At 39.5% G+C, this 21,925-nt stretch overlaps 2 protein-coding genes across 2 annotated transcripts in view; one reads left to right on the top strand and one right to left on the bottom strand.

The window, feature by feature from the left end:
- rgs9a (regulator of G protein signaling 9a) overlaps positions 1–21,925 on the bottom strand; it is a 514,629-nt gene that overhangs the window by 224,410 nt on the left and 268,294 nt on the right. The gene's annotated exons all lie outside the window — the stretch shown is intronic.
- On the top strand, positions 80–3,032 carry LOC311054885 (interferon-induced very large GTPase 1-like). Its single transcript, XM_084070884.1, has one exon. It carries the CDS (start codon positions 291–293, stop codon positions 2,427–2,429), a length of 2,139 nt encoding a protein of 712 aa, XP_083927010.1. The 5' UTR covers positions 80–290; the 3' UTR covers positions 2,430–3,032.

Below are 21,925 nucleotides of genomic sequence, written 5' to 3'. Positions count from 1 at the left end.
CTTCAGGGCTTTCTGCTCCATATCAGATTTTATTGACGTACTTTTTTTTTTCTGTTTTGCTCATTTTAAAGGTCGGCCACGGACAGCAATATTTGAACATTTCTGAAAAGATCAGCCCAGAAGTCGAACGTTCAAGAGAATTTAATGAACTGCTTTGCAGACTTCACCTTAAAGACAACTACCTAGATAAGTTGACAACTGCTGACATTCTGGAAATAGGCTCTTTCATAAAGAAGCCCAATGAGATAACTGAGAAAGATTTAGTTCATGCTTTCCTTCAGAAGTTGTTGATGCTAGACCACAGAGCCAGGTACATTCCAGTAACAGTAGAAGACACTTTAAAAGGCACTGAAGATTCTGACAAGGCTTCCACAGAAGAAAGTTTCTTTGATATTGTTAACAGGACCAATGATCAGAGCATGAAGCAGTGTCATATCCATCCAATGGATATTCAGATGGCTGTGTTTCACTGCTCAGATAGCTTTCTCAGGCAGAACATGATTACCAAACTATCACAGTGTCAGTATGCCTTACCTTTGCTTGTGCCTGACCCAGTCACAATGGATATCCAGTGCCCTTTGTGGACATTTAGGCAAATAAGAAAAACTTGGAAGGAAACTGATAAGTCAGGTTCCATCACAAGTAAGAATTTGCCAATTTGCCAAGCTGAGACACCTATGGTGTCATTTTTACGGTTTGGTTCAGTGTCATTGTCTAAATCCCAGCTGATGAATACCTTAATCAGCAACCGCCACAGCACGTTCTTTCATAGGAATTGTCGAGGTGCCACCAAATCTCACTGCCTGATAGATGGTATGGCAGAGATTGCCTGGTACTGTCCTGCTGGAAAACCAGATGAGGCTTTCTCTGACTGTGTTGCCTTCTGTAATCTTCATGGAGATGCTCTAATACATGATAAACAGCGTGAAATACTGATTGATAAGGCTTCAGTCAATGTTGTTCTTTTACCTACTCTGAGAAGAGATAAAATGGTGGAAGACCTTGTTAAGGGTCCAAAACCTCTCATTTGCCTCCTTGCTGATAATGACTTTGTTGCCAAGGAGATCAAACCAGGGAAGTTTATAATGGGTGTGAAGGATAGAAATCAGGCAAATGTGGCTGAAGAAATGACTAGAGTAATTAGAAACATTTTGTCAACAACAAAAACATCCTTCCAACTTGAGAGCATGGGAAATGTCCCTGGAATTGAAATAGACGAAAAAGACCCTGCATGCCAAAAAGGGAAATATGCTGCTCATCAGATTCTGGATTTGCTCAAAGGAAAGGAGCTTTCAGAGATCAAAGGCACATTTCTACCATGCCATGGCCAGTTGTGGCATGAGTGGTGCGAAATAAACAAAGGCCTTTCCCGCCTCAAAGGAGATCTTGAGAAGGACAAAAGTGAAAAAGAAAATAAACTGATGCGGATAAGACAGGAACAATGTGATAAACCACCCAGTAAGCTGATGCAGATGTTTATTGAAAACCTGCAGTCTCTGGATGAGAATGAAAAACTCTACTTCCTAAAATGGATTGTATTCTGTCTGGATGACTGTTTCACAGATAAACTTTCTAAAGTCAACCAGGCATATGATGCTAAGTGGTCTGAGGTCTTGGATTTGAAAAAGAATAATGGCAACTCAGATATGCTGAAGAAGAAGCAAAATGAGTTGAAGGAAATTGCAGATGAACTGCAGTCATCAACTGTTGGATTTGAGCACATCTGGAGAGAAACAGGACAACTCTATGAAGCCAATGCATCTACCAGAAAGGGAGGGAACTGGTCTCATTACCCTAAGCTGGCTGCAGAGCTTATGATAGCAGGACACCCAATGGAGCTGATGGATGGGGATGCAGCTCATGTTCCTTTAACTTGGATCACTAGTGTTCTAGATGAGGTGAAAAACACACTTGGAGACGAGAAGAGAGTTTTTGTTTTATCAATTTTAGGCATTCAGAGTAGTGGCAAATCTACAATGCTGAATGCAATGTTTGGATTGCAGTTTGCAGTAAGTGCTGGCAGGTGCACTAGAGGGGCCTTTATGCAGCTAGTGGAAGTGTCAGAGAACATCCAGAAAGACTTGAAGTTTGACTATGTCCTGGTTGTGGACACTGAAGGACTGCGTGCTCCTGAGCTGGCAGGGCAAGACACTTATCACCATGACAATGAATTGGCAACATTTGTCATTGGCCTAGGAAACATGACTTTGATCAACATCTTTGGAGAGAATCCAGCTGAGATGCAAGATATTCTTCACATTGCTGTTCAGGCCTTCATGAGAATGAAGAAGGTTAACCTGTCTCCAAGTTGTGTGTTTGTTCACCAGAATGTTGCAGCTATTGAAGCTGGTGAAAAAAACAAGGTGGGAAAGAGACGCCTACAAGAAAATCTTGATAAGATGACCAAGTTAGCTGCCAAAGAGGAATAGGTTGATGCTGAGTTCTTCAGTGATGTCATTGCATTTGATGTAGAAAAAGATGTGAAATACATTTCCCAGCTTTGGGAAGGCAATCCACCCATGGCCCCTCCAAACCCAGGTTATAGTGAAAACATCCAAGAGCTGAAGAACCTGATACTCTCAAAAGCATCACAGTCTAAAGGAATGACACTTTCAGAATTCAACAGCACCATTAAAGACCTTTGGAATGCCCTGCTGAATGAAAACTTTGTTTTCAGTTTCAAAAACACACAGGAAATTTCATTCTACAGAAAACTTGAAGAAGAGTATGCAAAATGGACGTGGGCTTTAAGGCAAGAAATGCTCACAATTGAAAACCAACTTCACAACAGAATTGAAAATGGAAGACTTGACGAGATTGAGGACAGTGATCTTATCAAAGACATTAACAAGACTTGGGAAAAAGTGGAAAAAGCAGTGAAAAAATACTTTGATGAAGATAAAGATAAAGACGTACTGGTTCAGTGGAAATCACGATTTGAAACCAAAATTAAGGATTTCCGTGATGAAGAGGTGAGAGGAGCCAAACGAAAGCTAGGGGATATTATTCAGCAGAGGAATGCTCGCAAAAAGATGGATGATAAGAGGACAGTTTATGAGAACGAGCTTCTACAGAAGAGCAAAGAACTTGCCAGCAAGCTAAAGGACAAGGCAAAGGATGGAAAGGAACTGGAAAAGCAGTTCAACACTCTTTGGAAAAGTTGGGTTACTGAGCTCACTGCAGGTGTTCCTGGCATAAAGGAGATCAACATTCAAAAGGATGTGGATTCTATACTTCAGGACATGCGCATTGAGTGGTCTCTCCTAAATGAACGCAAAGGACGCAGTTTGTACAAAGACATGTTTAAGAGAGGGACTTATTCTGATTATATAGCTGTAAAGGTTAAACACTTTAGCACAACTTTCAAAGAAGCTTTAGGGTTTAGTTCAACAACAAATGAACTTAATTATGACGATCAGATAAGAACCCTCATTGCCAACGTCGAGAAACAAACCGATGCCTTAATTAAGAAGAAACCTGTTAAGACAGAAGGCTACCATACTGGTTACATGCATGAAGTAGGAAAAAATGTGGAAAAACTAGTGAAAGAATTTGAAAAAGAAATTGAATCAAAGAAAATGGCATACACTCTCAAGAAGGAGTTTAAAGTTGATCTACTACTTAATGCTTGTACAATTGCAAAGGATTGTTTTCAAAAGTCTCACTATGAATTCCAGAAGAACAATGATGCACGTACGTATTTGGAAAACCAAAAGGGACAATTCTATGATGTATTCAGTAGCTTTTGTAAAGGTAACTCCTCTGCCGCTGTGCTTGGTGAACTACTTTGTAGCAAACTGAAGGTGTCTGCAGTTCAGGCTATCCATAACAAGACTGCCATTGACTTGGCTGGAGAGATGCAATGTAGTCACCCTCCCCTCAGTGGGAATAGGGTGAACTTGGAGAAACATGTTTTAAAATCACTGGCAGAGGAAGAGGACTTTGACAGTTACATGAATTATATCAATGCTCCAAAGAGAGAAGTAGAGCAATTCATCAGAAAATCTGTTAAGAAATACATAGGCCTATCCACCAATCAGAACAAGATACTCGGTATCATGAAGAACAATGTGGAGGATATAGTCAGGCGTCTGAAGCAAGCGTTGCATGAGTCAACAGAAAAAGTCAAAACTCATCGTGGAGACACCAGCATGTGGTTGAAGGAGTTTTCCAGTCTGTTAAAAGATGACCTACGCGTTGCCACCAACTGCTATGATCATTTTAATGACATTGACAACTTTGACTTTCTTAAAGAGGAGATTAAGAAACACCTTGAGTCCATGGAGGCAGATTTGAACAGCCTCCCAACCAACCAGGAGGATGTCCGGTTGAAGATCGATACAATTCTTATCGACAAACTATGCAAGTGTTGCTGGGTACAGTGTCCTTTCTGTAAAGCCATTTGTACCAACACCCTTGAGGAACACAGCCCCAATCAACACAATGTCCCTTTTCATCGCCCGGGGGGAATTAATGGATGTTACATGGTTGATACTTTGGAACTTTGGACTAATTTCTGCACAACATTGGTTGCAAGTGATCAAAGTTTCTACCCTGATGCCGCACATCCAAATGTGCTCATTCCATTCAAAGATTATCGAAAAGCTGGTCCAGCGTTTGCTACCTGGAAAATTACCCCTGATGAATCAAAACTGACTTACTGGAAATGGTTTGTCTGTCGATTTCAAAATAAACTGGAGGCTTATTATGGCAAAAAAATTCAAGGGCAGTGGGGAAATTCCTGAAGGATGGAGACACCATTCAAAGGAACAAGCTATTGCAAGCTTGTAGAACATGTAGTGCAGGAATGTCACACTGTATGATTTAAAGGGACTACACCATGAATTTTTACTTTTTCTTCTTTTTTGTGTGTTTTTGGTCTCCCCTACCTCTCTTCTATCCTCAAAAATACCCCAGTTTGAACACTCAGGCTTTCACAGCAAATCTGGGGTTTTCTGTAAATTGGTCTAAAAACAGGCCAAACTGATTTGGTCCCCCTGCCTACGTCACGTCAGGAAACAATTCCTCCCGTTTTTCAGTTCCAACCAACAAAAAAAAAAGAAATCATGATGAATCACGATTTTTTTGTTTTTTACTTTTTCAACACAGAACCAGGAGATAACATGCATACAAACTGGCTCAATAGCGCCCCGTGCCAAACAGGACAATGTGGTATTGCAGGTGAAAGTGCTTTATAAGCCAGAGAGAAGTTAGTTGGAATGAGTATATCTGAGGCTTGATTTAGGCTCAAACCTTTTGAAAAATGTTTGAGGGACATAAACAATATGATATTAAATATTATTATTATTTTTTTAAATTCATGGTGTTGGCCCTTTAAGTTAATTTGGGTGACAGTGTTCCAGTTATTACTGGAATATTAATGTCAATTAATTAAAGTGCCTGGACTGCCTGATACAAAATTGGAATTTTTAAAGCAACTGTGGTGACATACAAAAGCATATTTTTTTTTCATCATTGATTGATTGATTGATTGATTTTGGTTAAACACCGTTCAACACAATATAACTTGTACCCAGAATAGACATGGTGCAATGAAATATGTATTTCCAATGGACCTGTAGCTATTATAGTTATCATAAGTGTTTATTTTTTATTTTCTATGCTTCCTAACAAGATGATGTAAGCAACATGTCATGTCATTTGCTGTTTGTTTTTGCTTGAAATAATTATTTGAGCTTTGTATCAGTTGTAATATTTCCTTAAGTTGAACTGAAAAATGTAATTGAAATACAAATGGAGAATCAATTATTGACTTTTTGATTTACAGTACAAATTATGGATGAAATAAATTACACTTAAAACATGTATTGCTTTCCCTAACTTTGTTTTGTATTTGTCCATTTACACAGTAGATATCTACAAGAAGTAGATTTTGACTATACTATCCATTTACATGGAATTATCTTCAAACTAGAAAAAGTGCTCCTCGGAGCACAGGTCTCCGCCAGGTCAGGTAGGTTATTGTGGCCTCCTGGTGGCGCTATAATAGGCCAATGGGAAAAGGGTGGCATTTCTTCTTAGGCCTTGCACGGCAATCGGACATTGCATTCATGTTTTGAGGCATTTTGTTAAAGAAAAATGTTTTGCTAAATTAGACCTCCCGGTGGCGCTATAACAGGCCAATGTTAAAAGGGTGGCATTTGTTCCTCAACATAGTGCGAATGTGCCTGCAAAGTTTCACCGCAATCGGACGCTGCTTTGCAACATTTTGTTCAAAACGGGCCACTCCTGCAAACTGTCAATGTCAATCTTAGCCAATGAGGATGGAATATGAAAAATCGAACAGATCCGTCTTCATCACATGACTATAAAGAGCATGTGTACCGATTTGCGTGAAATTTGGATAAAATGTGAAGGAGTAATATCCAAAAATGTGTTTTACATAAGTTGGTCTCCTGGTGGCGCTATAAAAGGCAGATGTGAAAAATGCAGGGCAAAGGTTTTTCCCTGGCCTCTAGAGAGTGTGCATACAAAGTTGTACACAGGTCGGTGCAGTTATAGGTAAAAACACGAATCGGCCTGTTATAGCGCCACCATGAGGCTGATTTGAACATTTTCATGTGGCATTTCTTCCTCTGCTTAGTGAGAATGTGCGTGCAAAATGTCACGGAGATTGCATGCTGTGTTCATGATTTGAGGCATTTTGTTCAAAACGGAGCACTCCTGCAAACTTTGGAAGCCATTTTTAGCCAATCAGGATGGAATATGAAAAATCTGAAAAACCTGTTTCGTTTAATGACTATAGAGATACTGTGTACAGATGTGCGTGACGTTTGGACAAAATCTGTAGGAGTACTGTCAAAAAATGTGTTTTGCTAAAAGTGGCCTCCTGGTGGCGCTATAATAGGCCCATGTGAAACATTTGGGGCAGAGGTTCTGAATTGGCATCCAGGGAGTGTGTGTGCACAGTTTCACTGCGATCAAGCCAACGGTGCCAGAGATTAGCTGGTCACAGACGGACAGACGGACGGACGGACGGACGGAGGGTAAAACATACTCTCTCCCATTTCTTTCGGCCTGGCGGAGACAATAAACCGTTTGTATAACTGACAAAGATGTCTCTTCTCTGCATAATGTAGTACTGAAAAGTTGAGGGGAAGAAAATATTTGTAGATGCATAATCATTAAAGCTACAATCCATTACTTTCATGTCATAACCTGGGTGCTAAACTTAAACTTTTAGCCCTCCAGCCGAACAAGGCCACCGGCCTTGACAATATCCCCACCAGATTCCTCAGAGACACAGCTACTGCTATTGCCCCCATAGTAGCCCAAATCACAAACCTATCCATCAGCCAGTGTCACGTCCCACAAGATTTCAAATTGGCAAGAGTAATCCCTCTGCATAAAAAAGGAAACAAATCTCAAAGGTTGTAGAGCGATTAATTCAAGAACAAATCAACAGCTACCTCAGCGAGCATAAACTGTTGTTTGAATTCCAATCGGGCTTCAGAACCTCCCATTCCACTGACACATGCCTGCTGTATTTGACCGACTACATCAAACGTGAGGTAGACGCGGGCAAATACTGCGGCATGGTCATGTTGGACCTCCAAAAAGCGTTCGACACTGTAAACCATTCAATTTTACTTGATAAGCTGAGGGCAATTGGTTTTGACTGCACATCACTGAACTGGATGAGATCCTACCTGGAGGGAAGAGAACAAGTGGTTGACATCGACGGAACCATGTCCTCTTCCCTCCCGGTGAGCTGTGGGGTTCCTCAGGGCAGCATTCTAGGGCCGTTACTGTTCCTTTTATACATTAACGACATGAATGCTGCCTGTGACTGCAAATTGTTCCTGTTCACTGATGACTCGGCACTCCTGATCTCGGGAGAGGACAAGTTGCAAGTTGAGGAGGCGCTCAGCTCCGAACTCTCAAAAATCCGTACTTGGCTTACCGATAACAAACTGTCACTACACCTTGGGGAAACTGAATCCATTCTTTTTGGGACCAAACACTCCCTCAGACAGATGGAGGTAAATGATTTCAAGGTCAAAGTCGATGACACAATTATCTCTAGCAAAGAAGAGATTACCTATTTGGGTTGTATTCTCGACAAATACCTGTCAGGTGAAAGCATGGGGACAAAGGTGGTCAAAATAATAAACCAGAGAACCAAATTTATGGGCAGAGTTTCCTCTTTTGTCAACCCTCAGGCCCTCAGGACCATCTCAGGGGCCCTGATTCAACCACATTTTGACTATGCTAGCACCTCCTGGTACTCCAACACCTCAGTGTCACTGAAGACTAAGCTTCAAACCTCCCAAAACAAACTGATTCGGCTACTCCTCGGATTGGGGCCCATGACCCACCTTTCTCCCACCCATTTTGCCAGCCTAGGCTGGCTCAGGGTGGAAGACAGGGTTAAACAACTAAAAATGGGACTGGCCTTCAAAATTGTAAATGAAAATTTGCCCGATATGCCCCCTATTCCCGCATATCTGAGTAAATACCTCCAAAAGGTTAGTGACACCCACAGTCACAATACCAGAGGGAGCATTAACAACAATTTGGTACCACCCATAAAACAAACATGGGCAAATTCTCCTTCTACAGCACTGCCACCCAGGATTGGAATGGTCTAACCCCATCCCTCAAAAAAAGCAGTTCGCTGAGCTCATTTAAAAGAGCCTTAAAAAAATCACCTTTCAGGAGGCCAAAAGAGGAGGTAGTACCATTTTCCCGTTAGACAGCCGACCCCCCCCCCCCCCCTGTTCTTGTACATATCTTTCCCCCCCTTTTTTTTTATTTTTTTATTTTGTTGTACATAGTGCCATATATTTATATATATATATATATATATATATATATATATATATATATATATATATATATATATATATATATATATATATATATATATATATATATAAATACATATATATATATATTTTTTTTTGCTGTTTTATTTTTATTTTCTTTGTGTAATGATATTCGAACTGTGGTGCCACTATATATGACTATGAATTGAATACCAAGGCCCTAATTGGAAACAAGTCCGCAAGTACTTTTATGAACGGACCTGTTAGACAAAGTATTTTAAATGTAAATGTGTAGTTTTACATTTTTTTGCCTAATAAAATATTCAATCAATCAATCAATGCTGAAATGTTCTCTGTTGAGCTACAACAGTATGCAGTACATCCACCAGCAACCAGTAATAGTCCTACTTAACACCAGTGTCTAAATGCCTCAATAGAAGAGCAGGTAGACCAGTGGCAGTTTTGTTAGTTACATCAGCGGTTCCCAAACTGGGGGTCGGGACCAGGGGGTCCCCAAATTATTCTGGGTGGTCCCCAGAGGATTAGCTTAATGTGCAACATTGTTTTCCCACTCAGCAGTAAACAAACCAATTTACAGTATATGTGTATACAGGGTATCTCCACATTTCTAAATGATTGAATACTAAATTGCCCAAATTGTCAAATAATAAGTAAGAAAGAGGCAAACGTTGTGAAAATAACTGATCTACAAGCTCACAACGCCTCGCAGTGCACAATATTTATCTAACCGAGTCAAACTAAATGTAATGCCAACAATTCCGAGAGCTTGTCGGGGTGGGGGCCCCCCAGTTCAAATATGAATATTTTGGGGGGTCGCAGGCCTGAAAAGTTTGTGAACCCCTGAGTTATGTATTAAGATACTCTAACAAATAGACTGCCTAAAATAACATTTTAAAAAAAGTATCAAGAGAGGGGGCGGGATTAATGGGCTGTGACATCAAAGTCTAGGGGCCAATCCCAGCACTATTTTTAGCCTAATTATTCAGAAAACCCCAGACCACAGAAAATCCACTGAATGTTCAAATTTCAGTTTTTTTGGTTGTAATTGAGGTCATAAAACAAAAAAGAAAAAAAAGAAAAGAAAATGAACGTCATGAAACCTTTAAAATTCCCTAATGTAATATTACACAGTCTCACAGTCCATCCTTTAACAAGCTTTGGAAGCTTTTGAAAACTATGTGATAATGGTTATAAAGAAAATGTGTTACATACAGACACACTTTCAAAAATGATATGAAAATAGCAGATCTGCAATCTCACAATGCATCACAGTTCACTGCCATTGTTTTAACTGTAGCCCGTGGGTGTAGATTTTTACCAAAACTGTTTTTTCATATTTATTGTCTCCGCCAGGCCGAAGGCATGGCGAGAGAGTATGTTTTACCCTCCGTCCGTCCGTCCGTCCGTCCTTGTGTCCGTCCGTCCGTCCTTCTGTCTGTTACCAGCTAATCTCCGCCACCGTTGGCCCGGTCGCTGTGAAACTGCACACACACACTCCCTCGATGCCACGGCAGAACCTCTGCCCCAAATTTTTCACATGGGCCTGTTATAGCGCATTTTTGGATATTACTCCTACAGACTGTATCCAAATATCACGCAAATCGGTACACAGTATCTCTATAGTCATGTGATCAAGACGGATCTGTCCGATATTTCATATTCCATCCTGATTGGCTAAGGTTGGCTTCCAAAGTTGGCAGGATTGGTCCGTTTTGAACAAAATGTCTCAAATCATGAACGCAGCGTGTGATTTCCGTGAAAATTTGCACGCACATTCCCACTAGGACAAGGAAGAAATGCCCCCCTTTTCACATTGGCCTGTTATAGCGCCACCAGCAGGTCTAATTTAGCAAAACACATTTTTGCAACAAAATGCCTCAAATCATGAATGCACGCACATTCCCACTAGGCCGAGGAAGAAATGCCAACCTTTTCACATTGGCCTATTATAGCGCCACTAGGAGGCCACAATAACAACGTGACCTGGCGGAGACCTGTGCTCCGAGGAGCACTTTTTCTAGTTTATTTTCAAAGGATGCTAATGGCACACCATCAAATCGTAACTCCTAGGCCATACACAAGGTTCCACAAGATGGACCTTAGTAACAGACATTGCTAATCTTATACAACAATGCCCATGAGCAGAGACCGTTTTTGTTTCTCTAGTCTACATTACTTTGAAGGAATACAGAATCTTAACTCAATGACTCACAAAACTGGGGATTTCTGTAGCATTATGCTCAGGGCCGCATTAAGACCACTCAGGGCCGTGGAACACCACAAAATCAAAGGCCCCCTAGCGGCGTAATTTCACGTGCATGTGCGTGCACAACCTTTTTCGGGTCTAATTCGGGTCTAAGTCGGTCTAAATCGGGTCTAATTCGGTTCTATTTGAACAATATAAATCAACTTTTTCTCTTTTTTTGCTGTAAAAATATTTGTATCAGCGCATTACTACAGTCGTATGCTACAATAAATGTGGTGATGATGGGGAAAAAACGATGCAGTTCAATTTTATAACAAATGTTTCACATTTATTTTCTTATTCAATAAACAACATTGACAAAACAAATAGGCTACTCAGGCGGCCAAAGTGCGCCTTGCATAAATCGTAGCGTAGGCAATAGCCTATACAATTTTGACTCAAGAAAAGAAAAAAACTCGACAACAAGTCGATTTAAAGAGCTAAATGAGTGATGACGAGTGGTTGTCATTCCACAGATGCACTTTTTGATGAGCAACACATTAGACTAATTATGTAAAAAAAAATATAAGAAAAGGAAAATATTTGCTCTGGAAGTCCTGTCATCCAGTTGTTCTCAAAGTGCAGTGTCCACCACAGCAAAATTAGATAACAGCATTTAATATCAGTAAGAGATAACAGCATTTAATAGCAGTCAGTTTAACCACGTTAACCCTATGCATCAGACATTCGAAAATAGCTGGGCTGAATTGATAGGCCTACTATAGCCTGTCACGATGTGAAAAATCGGACCGAAAGGTCAATAACCATTGTTAATAAACACAGTAGAGAGTAAATAATAAAATAGTGCGTCATGCGCTTAGCCAGAACAACTCTCAAAGTGCAAGATTAGACCGAAAGGCCAAGATAAACCTTAGTTTACAGAGTAAATGAAATACAGTGGTATGCTTTTCCAGAACTCAAAAGTGCAGAGGACAGACCAAAAGGCCCAGATATCCTATTAAAGCTTATAGTTCACAAACACAGAGTAAATAATGCAATACAGTGCATCATGCACTTATCCAGAACAGCGGCCCAGATAAGAACTTAGTTAACAAACACAGAGTAAATAATAAAATACAGTGTGCGTCATGCAGTTACCCAGAACAATGGTCCATAAGAACCTTAGTTAACAAACACAGAGTAAATAATAAAATAAAGGCTGAGTCATGCTGTGCACTTATTCAGGAGGACCTAAAAGGTCTTCTTCCTGGCTTTGCGCAATGAGAAATCTTTTACAATATCTGCAAAATCAAGCTTTCTAACAATATCAGACTCAAGGGACATGCGAGTGAGGTTGCATAATCTATCCTGTCCCATAGTTGACCTTAAACGATTCTTGATCAGTGATAATTTAGAAAAAGAGCGCTCTCCTGATGCATTGGTGATGGGCAATGTGAGAAATATTCGCAGTGCTATGTCAACATTTGGAAAGACAGATTGCAAGCCCCTCTGACGAATACGTTTAAGAAACTGCCTTGACGACATGGTTTTTTCATTTTTACAAAAGCTTTTGAAATGCACAATGTCGTCAGGAAAATCAACGTGCAAATCATTTGGATATCTTTCTTGCAATTGCATAGCTGCTGACCGTATTTCTTCTACAGAAAGTTTCTGGATGTTATTCAAGAAAGAAAAGAGCTCACTCACATCCTTATAGGATTTAAATCTTCGGTCAAGTTCTGCTATAAGCCGGTCATTGATGACATTAAATACATCCACAACAAATTTTTGCCTGCCTGCCATAGATAACTCTGTCTCACTAGTTTCATCAGCATGTTTTTTACGCACGCGCCTTCTTTGAGTGTCATGCTTATATGTCTTGGACACAGGAGACATATTAAGAGCTGCAGTTTCAAATCGCTTAAAGTCGTCTCTCAGCGTAGCAATAAAGTCTCTTAAGGAGGCAATCAAATCAACTGCATTCACGAGATCTAGATCTACAGCTTGCAACATGACACTTACTCTATCAACCCTCTGCAACACACAATTCCAAAATTGGCACAGGACCGCCATCTCCAATTTTGCCATGTTATTTGCAAGGACCTTTGCTTCATTTCGGGTTGCGACATTTTGCGTTTCATCTTCTGACAATTGCACTAATGATTGGTGGATGTTTTCATAGTTGAGAGACAAAGCCCTTGTAGCTGCTGCATGCGCTGACCATCTAGTGTCTGATAGAGATTTAAGGCGTTCAATTCTCTTATTGTCATTTGGGTCTAGGTTACTGGTGATAATTTGCCAACGCGATGTTGATCCAGAACAGAAATTATACAGGGACTGCACAAGACTGAAGAACTGATCTGTTTCTGTACAGCAATTTACAGTTCTGACTCCCACCAAGTTAAGAGTATGTGCTGCGCAAGGAATCCACGCTGCAAGGGGATTTATTGCACGGATGCGAGACTGTACACCCTTGTATACACCAGACATATTACTTGCATTATCGTAGCACTGACCACGACAGTTTTGTATATCAATGCCCAGTTCACCCAACACTCCCATCACGTCATTGAAAAGTGATTCACCTACATGACTGCTTATCGGGAGGAAGTCTAAGAAGCGTTCTTCGATTGTACCGTCTGGAGACACGTAACGCATAATAAATGACAGTTGATCAACATGAGACACATCTGGTGTAGAGTCTACACTGATCGAAAAGTCTTTAGCAAGTTTAATTTGATCAACAATCTCTGATAAAACCTTTTCACCCATTAGCTGAACGAACTCCTCACATATTGTGCTGGACAAATAGGACGGGGTCCCCCTCCCACTGTTTCCAAAGCGGACAATATGTTCCCTCAAAAAGGGATCAAAACAAGCGATCAGCTCAAGAAGACCTAAATAATTGCCATTGTGCGGCGAGCCAAACGTGCCCGTGCCTCCTCTGAAGGACAGACCACGTTCTGACATAAATGTCACAGTGGCAACTACTCTTTTTAGAACTTCCTCCCAATACCGACACTCTGAATTGAACTGTTCTTTTAAGCTCAAATCAATCTGACCCTTTTCGGATTGTCTAGACAACCACGTTACCATGCACTGTCTGTGATGTTCTGATTGCTCATGCTTTTCGATGGTTCTCTTGGCATGGTTCCAGTCACTAAAGCCATCACTCCCAGAAAATGCAGTTGTGACCTTCCCAAATAGCTTACATGCAAAACAAAAAGCTGACGCCTTTACAGGAGAATATAGAAGCCACTCTCGTGGTACAGTCTCACCATTGGCCAGGGTTCTGTTGAAGAAACTCTTTGAAAAGCTCCGCTTCTGGTGTTTATACAGTTTTCCATCTGCCTTAAAGTCACTGTCTCTATTCTGGCATGGCACTGGTCCAGAACTAATCCAGTAACTTCGGGCGTCCTCATTAACAACACTAGGCCAGCATCCAGGGTCTTTGTTGTAGATGGTCGCCCGATTATTATCTTTATCCGATGAAACTGCTGCGCCTGGTGGTTCCTCAAAGTCAATCTCTTGAGTGTCTCTCTCCGGTGGTCGTGCTGTGACCGTGGCCGCTGAGACCCCTGGCCCTGGTTCCTCGTTGTTGTTGTCGCCAATCACACCCTCATTTTCTGTCAGACAACAAAAAGTAGGCTAGTAAGTCTCAAATAACGTTTTTTAAACCTTAAATATGACTTTAAGTTATTGGCTAACATAAGATACAATCTTGGTTACCTGAGGCTGGGGAATGGGAGATCTCTGTGCGGTACGTGGCCCCTCGCTCTCGTGCTGCCGGACATCGTTGCAATGATGGAGCAGTCGCTTCTGGTGAGGCTGGAGAGGAGATATAAAGATTTAATTATGCAATAGTTTTATATACTTACAGTCAAATGGAATGGACATATTTGGTTGAATACTTTCGTGTTGTGTGTGAGATTGGGTTGGGAAAGTACAGTTCAATACAGGGTCTGCTAAGAGGATTTTAAACCCAAGAAAGCCTATGGCTTGTTTCCATTGGGGTCTTTTGTACTCAATTCATAGAAAAAAACATAAATTGAACCTCATTATTACCTGCGGCTGGGGAATGGGCAACGTCAATCAGTGGTGGCCCGGCCTCTGCTCGTCCTCCTAATTGAACACTTGCTGCAGCAGGTGGTGATTGCGAAGCTGTGAGATTATACAAAGAGTTTAATCAATATAGTTTGGTTAATCATACATTTTGCAGTCAGATGGTCCTGGACATCTAAATAAAATTGCACTTACCATGGGCGATATCTGACCGGGTCCCGACCTCTCGTTGTAGATGATGAACACTTGTTGCAGGTGACGGTGAAGCTGTGGGATAATAATAAAGTTTTTTTTTATCGATACAGTTTTGTTATTCATACATTTTCAGTCAGATAGATGGACATGTTATTCGGACTTACCTTGGGCGATATCTGACCGGGGCCCGACCTCTCGTTGTAGTTGAACACTTGTTGCAGGTGACGGCGAAGCTGTGGAATAATATAAAGAGTTTGAATCAATACCGTTTCGTTATTCATACATTTTGCAGTCACTCAGATGGACATCTAAATAAACTCAGGCTTACCTTGGGCGATATCTGACCAGGGCCCGACCTCTCGTTCTGGGTGATGAACACTTGTTGCAGGCAACGGCGATGCTGTGGAGGGTGATACAAAGATTTTATATCAATATAGCTAGCTAGTTTTGTATTGTGCTGTTTAATGAACATCTAATGGTGGGCATTTTACTTACTTGGGGATCGGGGGAGTTGGATGTCTGCCTGGACGACGACCGTCTCAGAATCAGCCTCGCCGCCGGCCTCAGCACCACCGCCGGCGGCTAGAAGTTCTGTTGTTTTGCGGGTAAAATATGTTGTAAGTCTAGGTATACTTTCTTTAAGCTCATGTTCTCTTTTAAGTTTTTCAGCCCTTTGCTTCCTTTTTGCATGGCCACTGTCGGGTTTCTTGTACATTTTGTAGCGATATTATTAGTCTAACGAAGCAACTGTGTGCCAAAAATAAACAGCCGACTCATTCTCCCCCGTCGTGTTTGTTTGTTAACCGCCGCTAACCTACACAGCTGCTGAGGTCTTAACTATTTAAGGACTCTCTATGCGTCATGACGTCACTGACTTCAGAAAAGACGAAGGAATGTATTGGACCGAAATAAACAACCCTAATCATCTCATTGTCCCTTTTTTATAGCGTATCGCAACACATGAGCAACGATATATTTAAAAAAAAAAAATTATATATATATATATATATATATATATATATAAAATTATTATAATGAAATACAAATTTTAAAACATTTTTTTTTTTAAATTAAAAAAAAAAAAAAATAAATAAATACACAATTCTCACAGGGCCCTGCAGGCTGCGGGCCGTGGAACGCCAGTTCCACTAAGTTCCGCGGTTAATGCGGCCCTGATTATGCTATGAATGAATGATGACCCTTCCTTTTTAAGAATATAAGATTACAAATAAATGTTTCAGGTTATTTTAAACTGTAGTACAATTTTATGATGTAAATATGTGTTGTATAGTGACTCATTTTTTTTATGTAATATGACACTACATAATTGTTATCATGTTCACACAAAGTATTCCCAAATTGTAGCTTTAGTTAGTTAGTTTAACAGTACAACAGTAACAACTCTCACAGACCCTTATTACCTCCACAGACCCCCAGAGTTTAAAGGATTATTCACTTTTAAGTAGCATCTGCATTTAACTTTTTATTCTTTATAATATCAGTTGTGTTTTATCAAACTACTTTTGTTTGCATTCCTGCACATGCTCAGGGAGTGACGATACACTCATTGAAATAACTATTCAAGCTTAAAAAAAAAACACAATCTAGGATGCTCTGGTTTCTCCTACAGTATCATGCATATATTTCTTCTCTCTGTGCATTACTTTTACCAACATTTATATATAAAGTTGCAGAGTTATCATGTACAACGGGTTAAATCTCACACTATGGCTAATAGCAACTCAAACTCCATATTAACAAGAGTTTGATGAAAATATATATTTATATATAAAAGATATTTAAAAAAATATGTTAGCTGAAAACACTATTCCATTTCTACATTAACCTCTGGCAATGTAACCTCATGTCAGCCTATTTTAGAATTAGCAATTCACTTGAAAATATACCTACATTATAACAATAGTTGCATAAGGTATTGTATAATCTGGGGCCTGTCAGTGGTCAGAAAAGGATATCCCCAAGCATGTCCAGGGTGCGCATAATATTTAGAATAATTAAATATGATTGCTTATTTCTAAGGTGTTGTGTGTGCCAAATACAGAATACAGAAAAGTATTCACAATGATTGGTTGTAATCCTAATTGTATAGTTTTGGTTATTGAGAACCATTAGCATCATGATTAGAACTAATGATCCAGCCTGCTTAGGTAGACAGTAGCGAGGCAAGCTTCTTGGCTATACTTCCTGGGAAAGTTGCAGACCCCCTTCTAAAGAACCTGTGATTACTCGCACTGGCTATGGTAAATTGTCAGAATGTGAAAGTTTTTGCCTAAGATGGCTATTTATTGTTTTTTCTAAGTCATGTAGTTATTTCACTTGTAGAAACGTTTGAAAGAACAGCCTGCAATATTACGAAATAAGGCACCATTATGGTCCTGGAATCAAGGCATATGACTCATTAAGCTTTACATTTAGACAGTTTGCTTCAGGGACATTATTTTAACATATTATGGGTTATAGGCAGTTTGAATAGTAATGGCTGCAACAAACGGCAGGGGAACGTCAGCCATGGGTCGTCCAGGCAGGTCTGCCTCAAGCTGATCATGCCAGAGATGCAATACTCAAAGGTTCTCCTCAGATCTCAGACACTTCCTGTCTGGAGCTGGACTTGAACCTCCACCTGTGGAATCGTATCAAGAGGCAGGACCCCCATTTGATACGTTTTTAAATGTATTATTATTATTTATTTATTTTATCTCTGGGACCCCAAACTACTCTGTAAAATTAAAAAGTGTTAATTTGACTCAGACAGTGTACAAATATAATCCATATTTATTTGGTTCCATTCGTACACTCTCGGAGTTACAGACCCGTAAGGGTCCATTTTCTTCCTAACTGTCAATCGTTTAGCCGGGGACCCCCCTAGACCCTCTATAGAACCCCCTCAAGGATCCCCAATCAACCCCGGATATTTTATGCTGCTGTGCGTGTGTGTTGTTGTTGATTTGTTGTTGAAAGTTTCCCATTTTTTCAGATTTCACAAGTAGCATTGCTGTATTTTTTATGTTACATTAAACCAAAAATGAACATGTGTGTGCTTAGTCGTTACTTTTACATAATGTATCCTAATTAACCACCATAAACATGCCCACTGGGTACACTGCATATCCTTATATCCGAAAGAGATTAAATATTGATTCACTTACAACATCAAAACACAAGTTTGATGACCTCTTGTTTGTGGCAATGTATTAAAATATGCAAATGTTCTCATTATAGGCACATTAACATTAATTAAAAATGCATACATCGCATAAATGTATTCTACACCATAGACCTACACACTATTATAAAATTCCATGGGAATCATGGGACTGTGCAGAAGACATGAAAACTAAACACGTGCCCTCAGGCAGCTGTCAGTGAAGTCATATCATTCTGGAATGTGCGTGCGTGCGTGTGTGAGTGCGTGTGTGTGCGCATGCGTGCGCAGGTGCCATGCATTTCCATGCTGGCATGTAAATTCATGTACACCCGTTGGGCTGTTAGATACTGTCACCTTCTGGTGGAACAGTGAACTCCTGTTACCTCCAGTAATTATTTGAAAAGGGCTGAGTATTCACCTGTTTCCTAGGCTGTGTGTTTTCCACTTCCTGTCGATTTGATCCAATGAAATCCAATGAAACTGGTCAGATGACCAATGATATCCAATGAAATCGACAGGAAGTGGAAACACACAGCCTAGGAAACAGGTGAATAGTATATTCTGCGAGGTGGGCCCAGCAGTTTCGCACACTGGTTCTCAAAGTGGGGTGCGGGGACCCCCAGGGGTCCCTGAAGGGGTTCCAAGAGGTTCCCAGCAAAATTAGTTTATATAACGTCAAAATCAGTTGAACCACTTTAAGTCTATTTTATACTTCAGCTTTTCAAATAGATCTATATATATGTATATATATATGTATATATATATGTATATATATATATATATATATATATATATATATATATATATATATATATATATATATATATATATATATATATATATATATATATATATATAATATGAAAAAGGGGATGAACCTTCAAAGAAGGGACTGCACACTCCAGTGAACATAGATGGACAACTTACTATTGCATAAGTATTTTATTAGCACGACGCGTTTCGTCGTGAGCTTCGTCAGGTGCTATACAAACACTTTTACACTTTTGTATAGCACCTGACGAAGCTCACGGCGAAACGCGTCGTGCTAATAAAATACTTATGCAATAGTAAGTTGTCCATCTCTGTTCCCTGGAGTGTGCAGTCCCTTCTTTGAAGGTTCATCCCCTTTTTTATATATTATATACCTGCTGACTAGACTTGCACCTCCAATGTTTTTTTTTGGATGTGCAGGAGTCCCTTTTTTGTTCTATATATATATATATATATATATATATATATATATATATATATATATATATATATATATATATATACACAAATCTGGATTTGTTCTCCTTTTTTTTAAACAGACGTCTTCACTAATGTGGATCCCTGCAACCAAATCTTTCCAGATTGGGGCTTGCGGCCTAATACTATACTTTTTGCGGGGCCTCAATTTTAAAATGTGTGAGAACCACAGATCTAGCAGTTCCAGCTTGTAGGAATTCAAGTACAAAACCTAACCTGAAAATGTATTTTCTGTTTATTAAAGAGCTGGAGAGACAGGGAGTTACTGAACAAACACTCTATAGTAATGATTACTATCAGAATATAGTGCTTTAACCGTTAAAAAAATATATCACTTACTCTACCTTTAAGTATCAAAAGTAAATGCTAAAACTAAACTAAACAAAAAAAACAAACAGAAAAACACACACAGAGTTTAATGGGCTTGTAAGTTCATATAAGAGATGGAGACTTTGGTTATGCTGATTTGTCACAGACATGCGGAGGTCATGACATGTAAAGGACACTGTATGCGATACAATAGCAAATATTACTACTTTATTGCACATAATGTTAAACTCTACAAATAGTGATGAGATTTCTAAACAGTACATGCATGAAAATACCTTCAGTTTAAAGCTTCACCTCATTTTCACTTTATCCTGTCAAACTCAACAGATAAGATTATAGAAGCAACAAAACGTGTGTCACTGTCCAATGAATTATGATGCTCAGTATGAGCGTACACAGCCAAACAGGGTTAACTGTGCATAAACACCAAGAGAGGAAAGTGAGTTTTCTTTTTTGACTAACTTAAACCCTATATACTTTTCATTCAAATACATTTGACTGGTGTTGTTAGGGGTCTATACTGCCCAAAAAAGCCTACAGTAGGTGTAGTTTCTGCACAGTGTTTTCAACTGACCAGCCAAATAAGTTAAGGTAGATACATTATATTGCATTTATCCCCCAAAAGCATGACGGCTGATTTGACCTGTGAACCAAATAAATAATTACATTTGGACCCAAAAGTTTTCCTCATGACATGCCAAATTGGGACACTGGTTCACATGGTTAATGTAGAGCAGGGTTAGACAACCATAGGCATGGGTGTCACCTTTGGCATGGGGGAGGGTACTTACTGGCACACTGGCTAGTTAGTGTAATGTGCATACAATTTATCTCCTGCACATAATCCTTCCTGCTATTCATGCTGCCTATCATCCTATTTAGTTTAAACTCTGAATTCTGACTGATGAAGAAGATGGGGTGGGAGTCTGGGAGATTGGTGGGGTTATTGCTCTAATGATCAAATTGTATTGCATTATGTATATGGAAATTCTAATTATGTAGGAAATATTTGATTTTGATTAGGTGTCATAATTACATGTAATGTGTATACTATGGTACACTGACTATCACGGAAAACTAACAAAAACAAACAAACATGGCACATCATGTCAAAAAGGTTGCCAAGCCCTGAGAGCAACTGTTTGCTACCTCAGAAGGCCAATTGGCTTTACTGCCTACGGTCAGCTAAACAAGTGGGCCCTATTTTGTGGCTGTTCCAATTCACAGAGGGAAGGTTCATACAGCCCCTTGTCAACTTCATTTGACTGAAATTCAATGTGTGATATGTCTTCTTTATTTTCCTGAAATGGTTATTTAAAGGGTGTTTATTCATATGCTCTCAATGCCTCCCAGTGCCTAGAAAGTGTTCTGTGTGACCTCTCCTTCTATATATATATATATATATATATATATATATATATATATATATATATATATATATATATATATATATATATATATATATATATATATATAATATAAAAAAGGGGATGAACCTTCAAAGAAGGGACTGCACACTCCAGTGAACAGAGATGGACAACTTACTATTGCATAAGTATTTTATTAGCACGACGCGTTTCGCCGTGAGCTTCGTCAGGTGCTATACAAACACTTTTACACTTTTGTATAGCACCTGACGAAGCTCACGGCGAAACGCGTCGTGCTAATAAAATACTTATGCAATAGTAAGTTGTCCATCTCTGTTCCCCGGAGTGTGCAGTCTCTTCTTTGAAGGTTCATCCCCTTTTTTATATATTATATACCTGCTGACTAGACTTGCACCTCCAATGTTTTTTTTTGGATGTGCAGGAGTCCCTTTTTTGTTCTCTATATATATATATATATATATATATATATATATATATATATATATATATATATATATATATATATATATATATATATATACACAAATCTGGATTTGTTCTC

Source organism: Gymnoscopelus microlampas (assembly GCF_963454915.1).
Source record: "Gymnoscopelus microlampas genome assembly, chromosome: 11".
Lineage (NCBI taxonomy): Eukaryota > Metazoa > Chordata > Actinopteri > Myctophiformes > Myctophidae > Gymnoscopelus > Gymnoscopelus microlampas.
This window is presented reverse-complemented; position numbering and strand designations above follow the sequence as displayed.

Excerpts from the sequence above, each read along its gene's own strand:
- LOC311054885 (XM_084070884.1), top strand. The coding sequence starts at position 291 with ATGCTAGACCACAGAGCCAGGTACATTCCAGTAACAGTAGAAGACACT.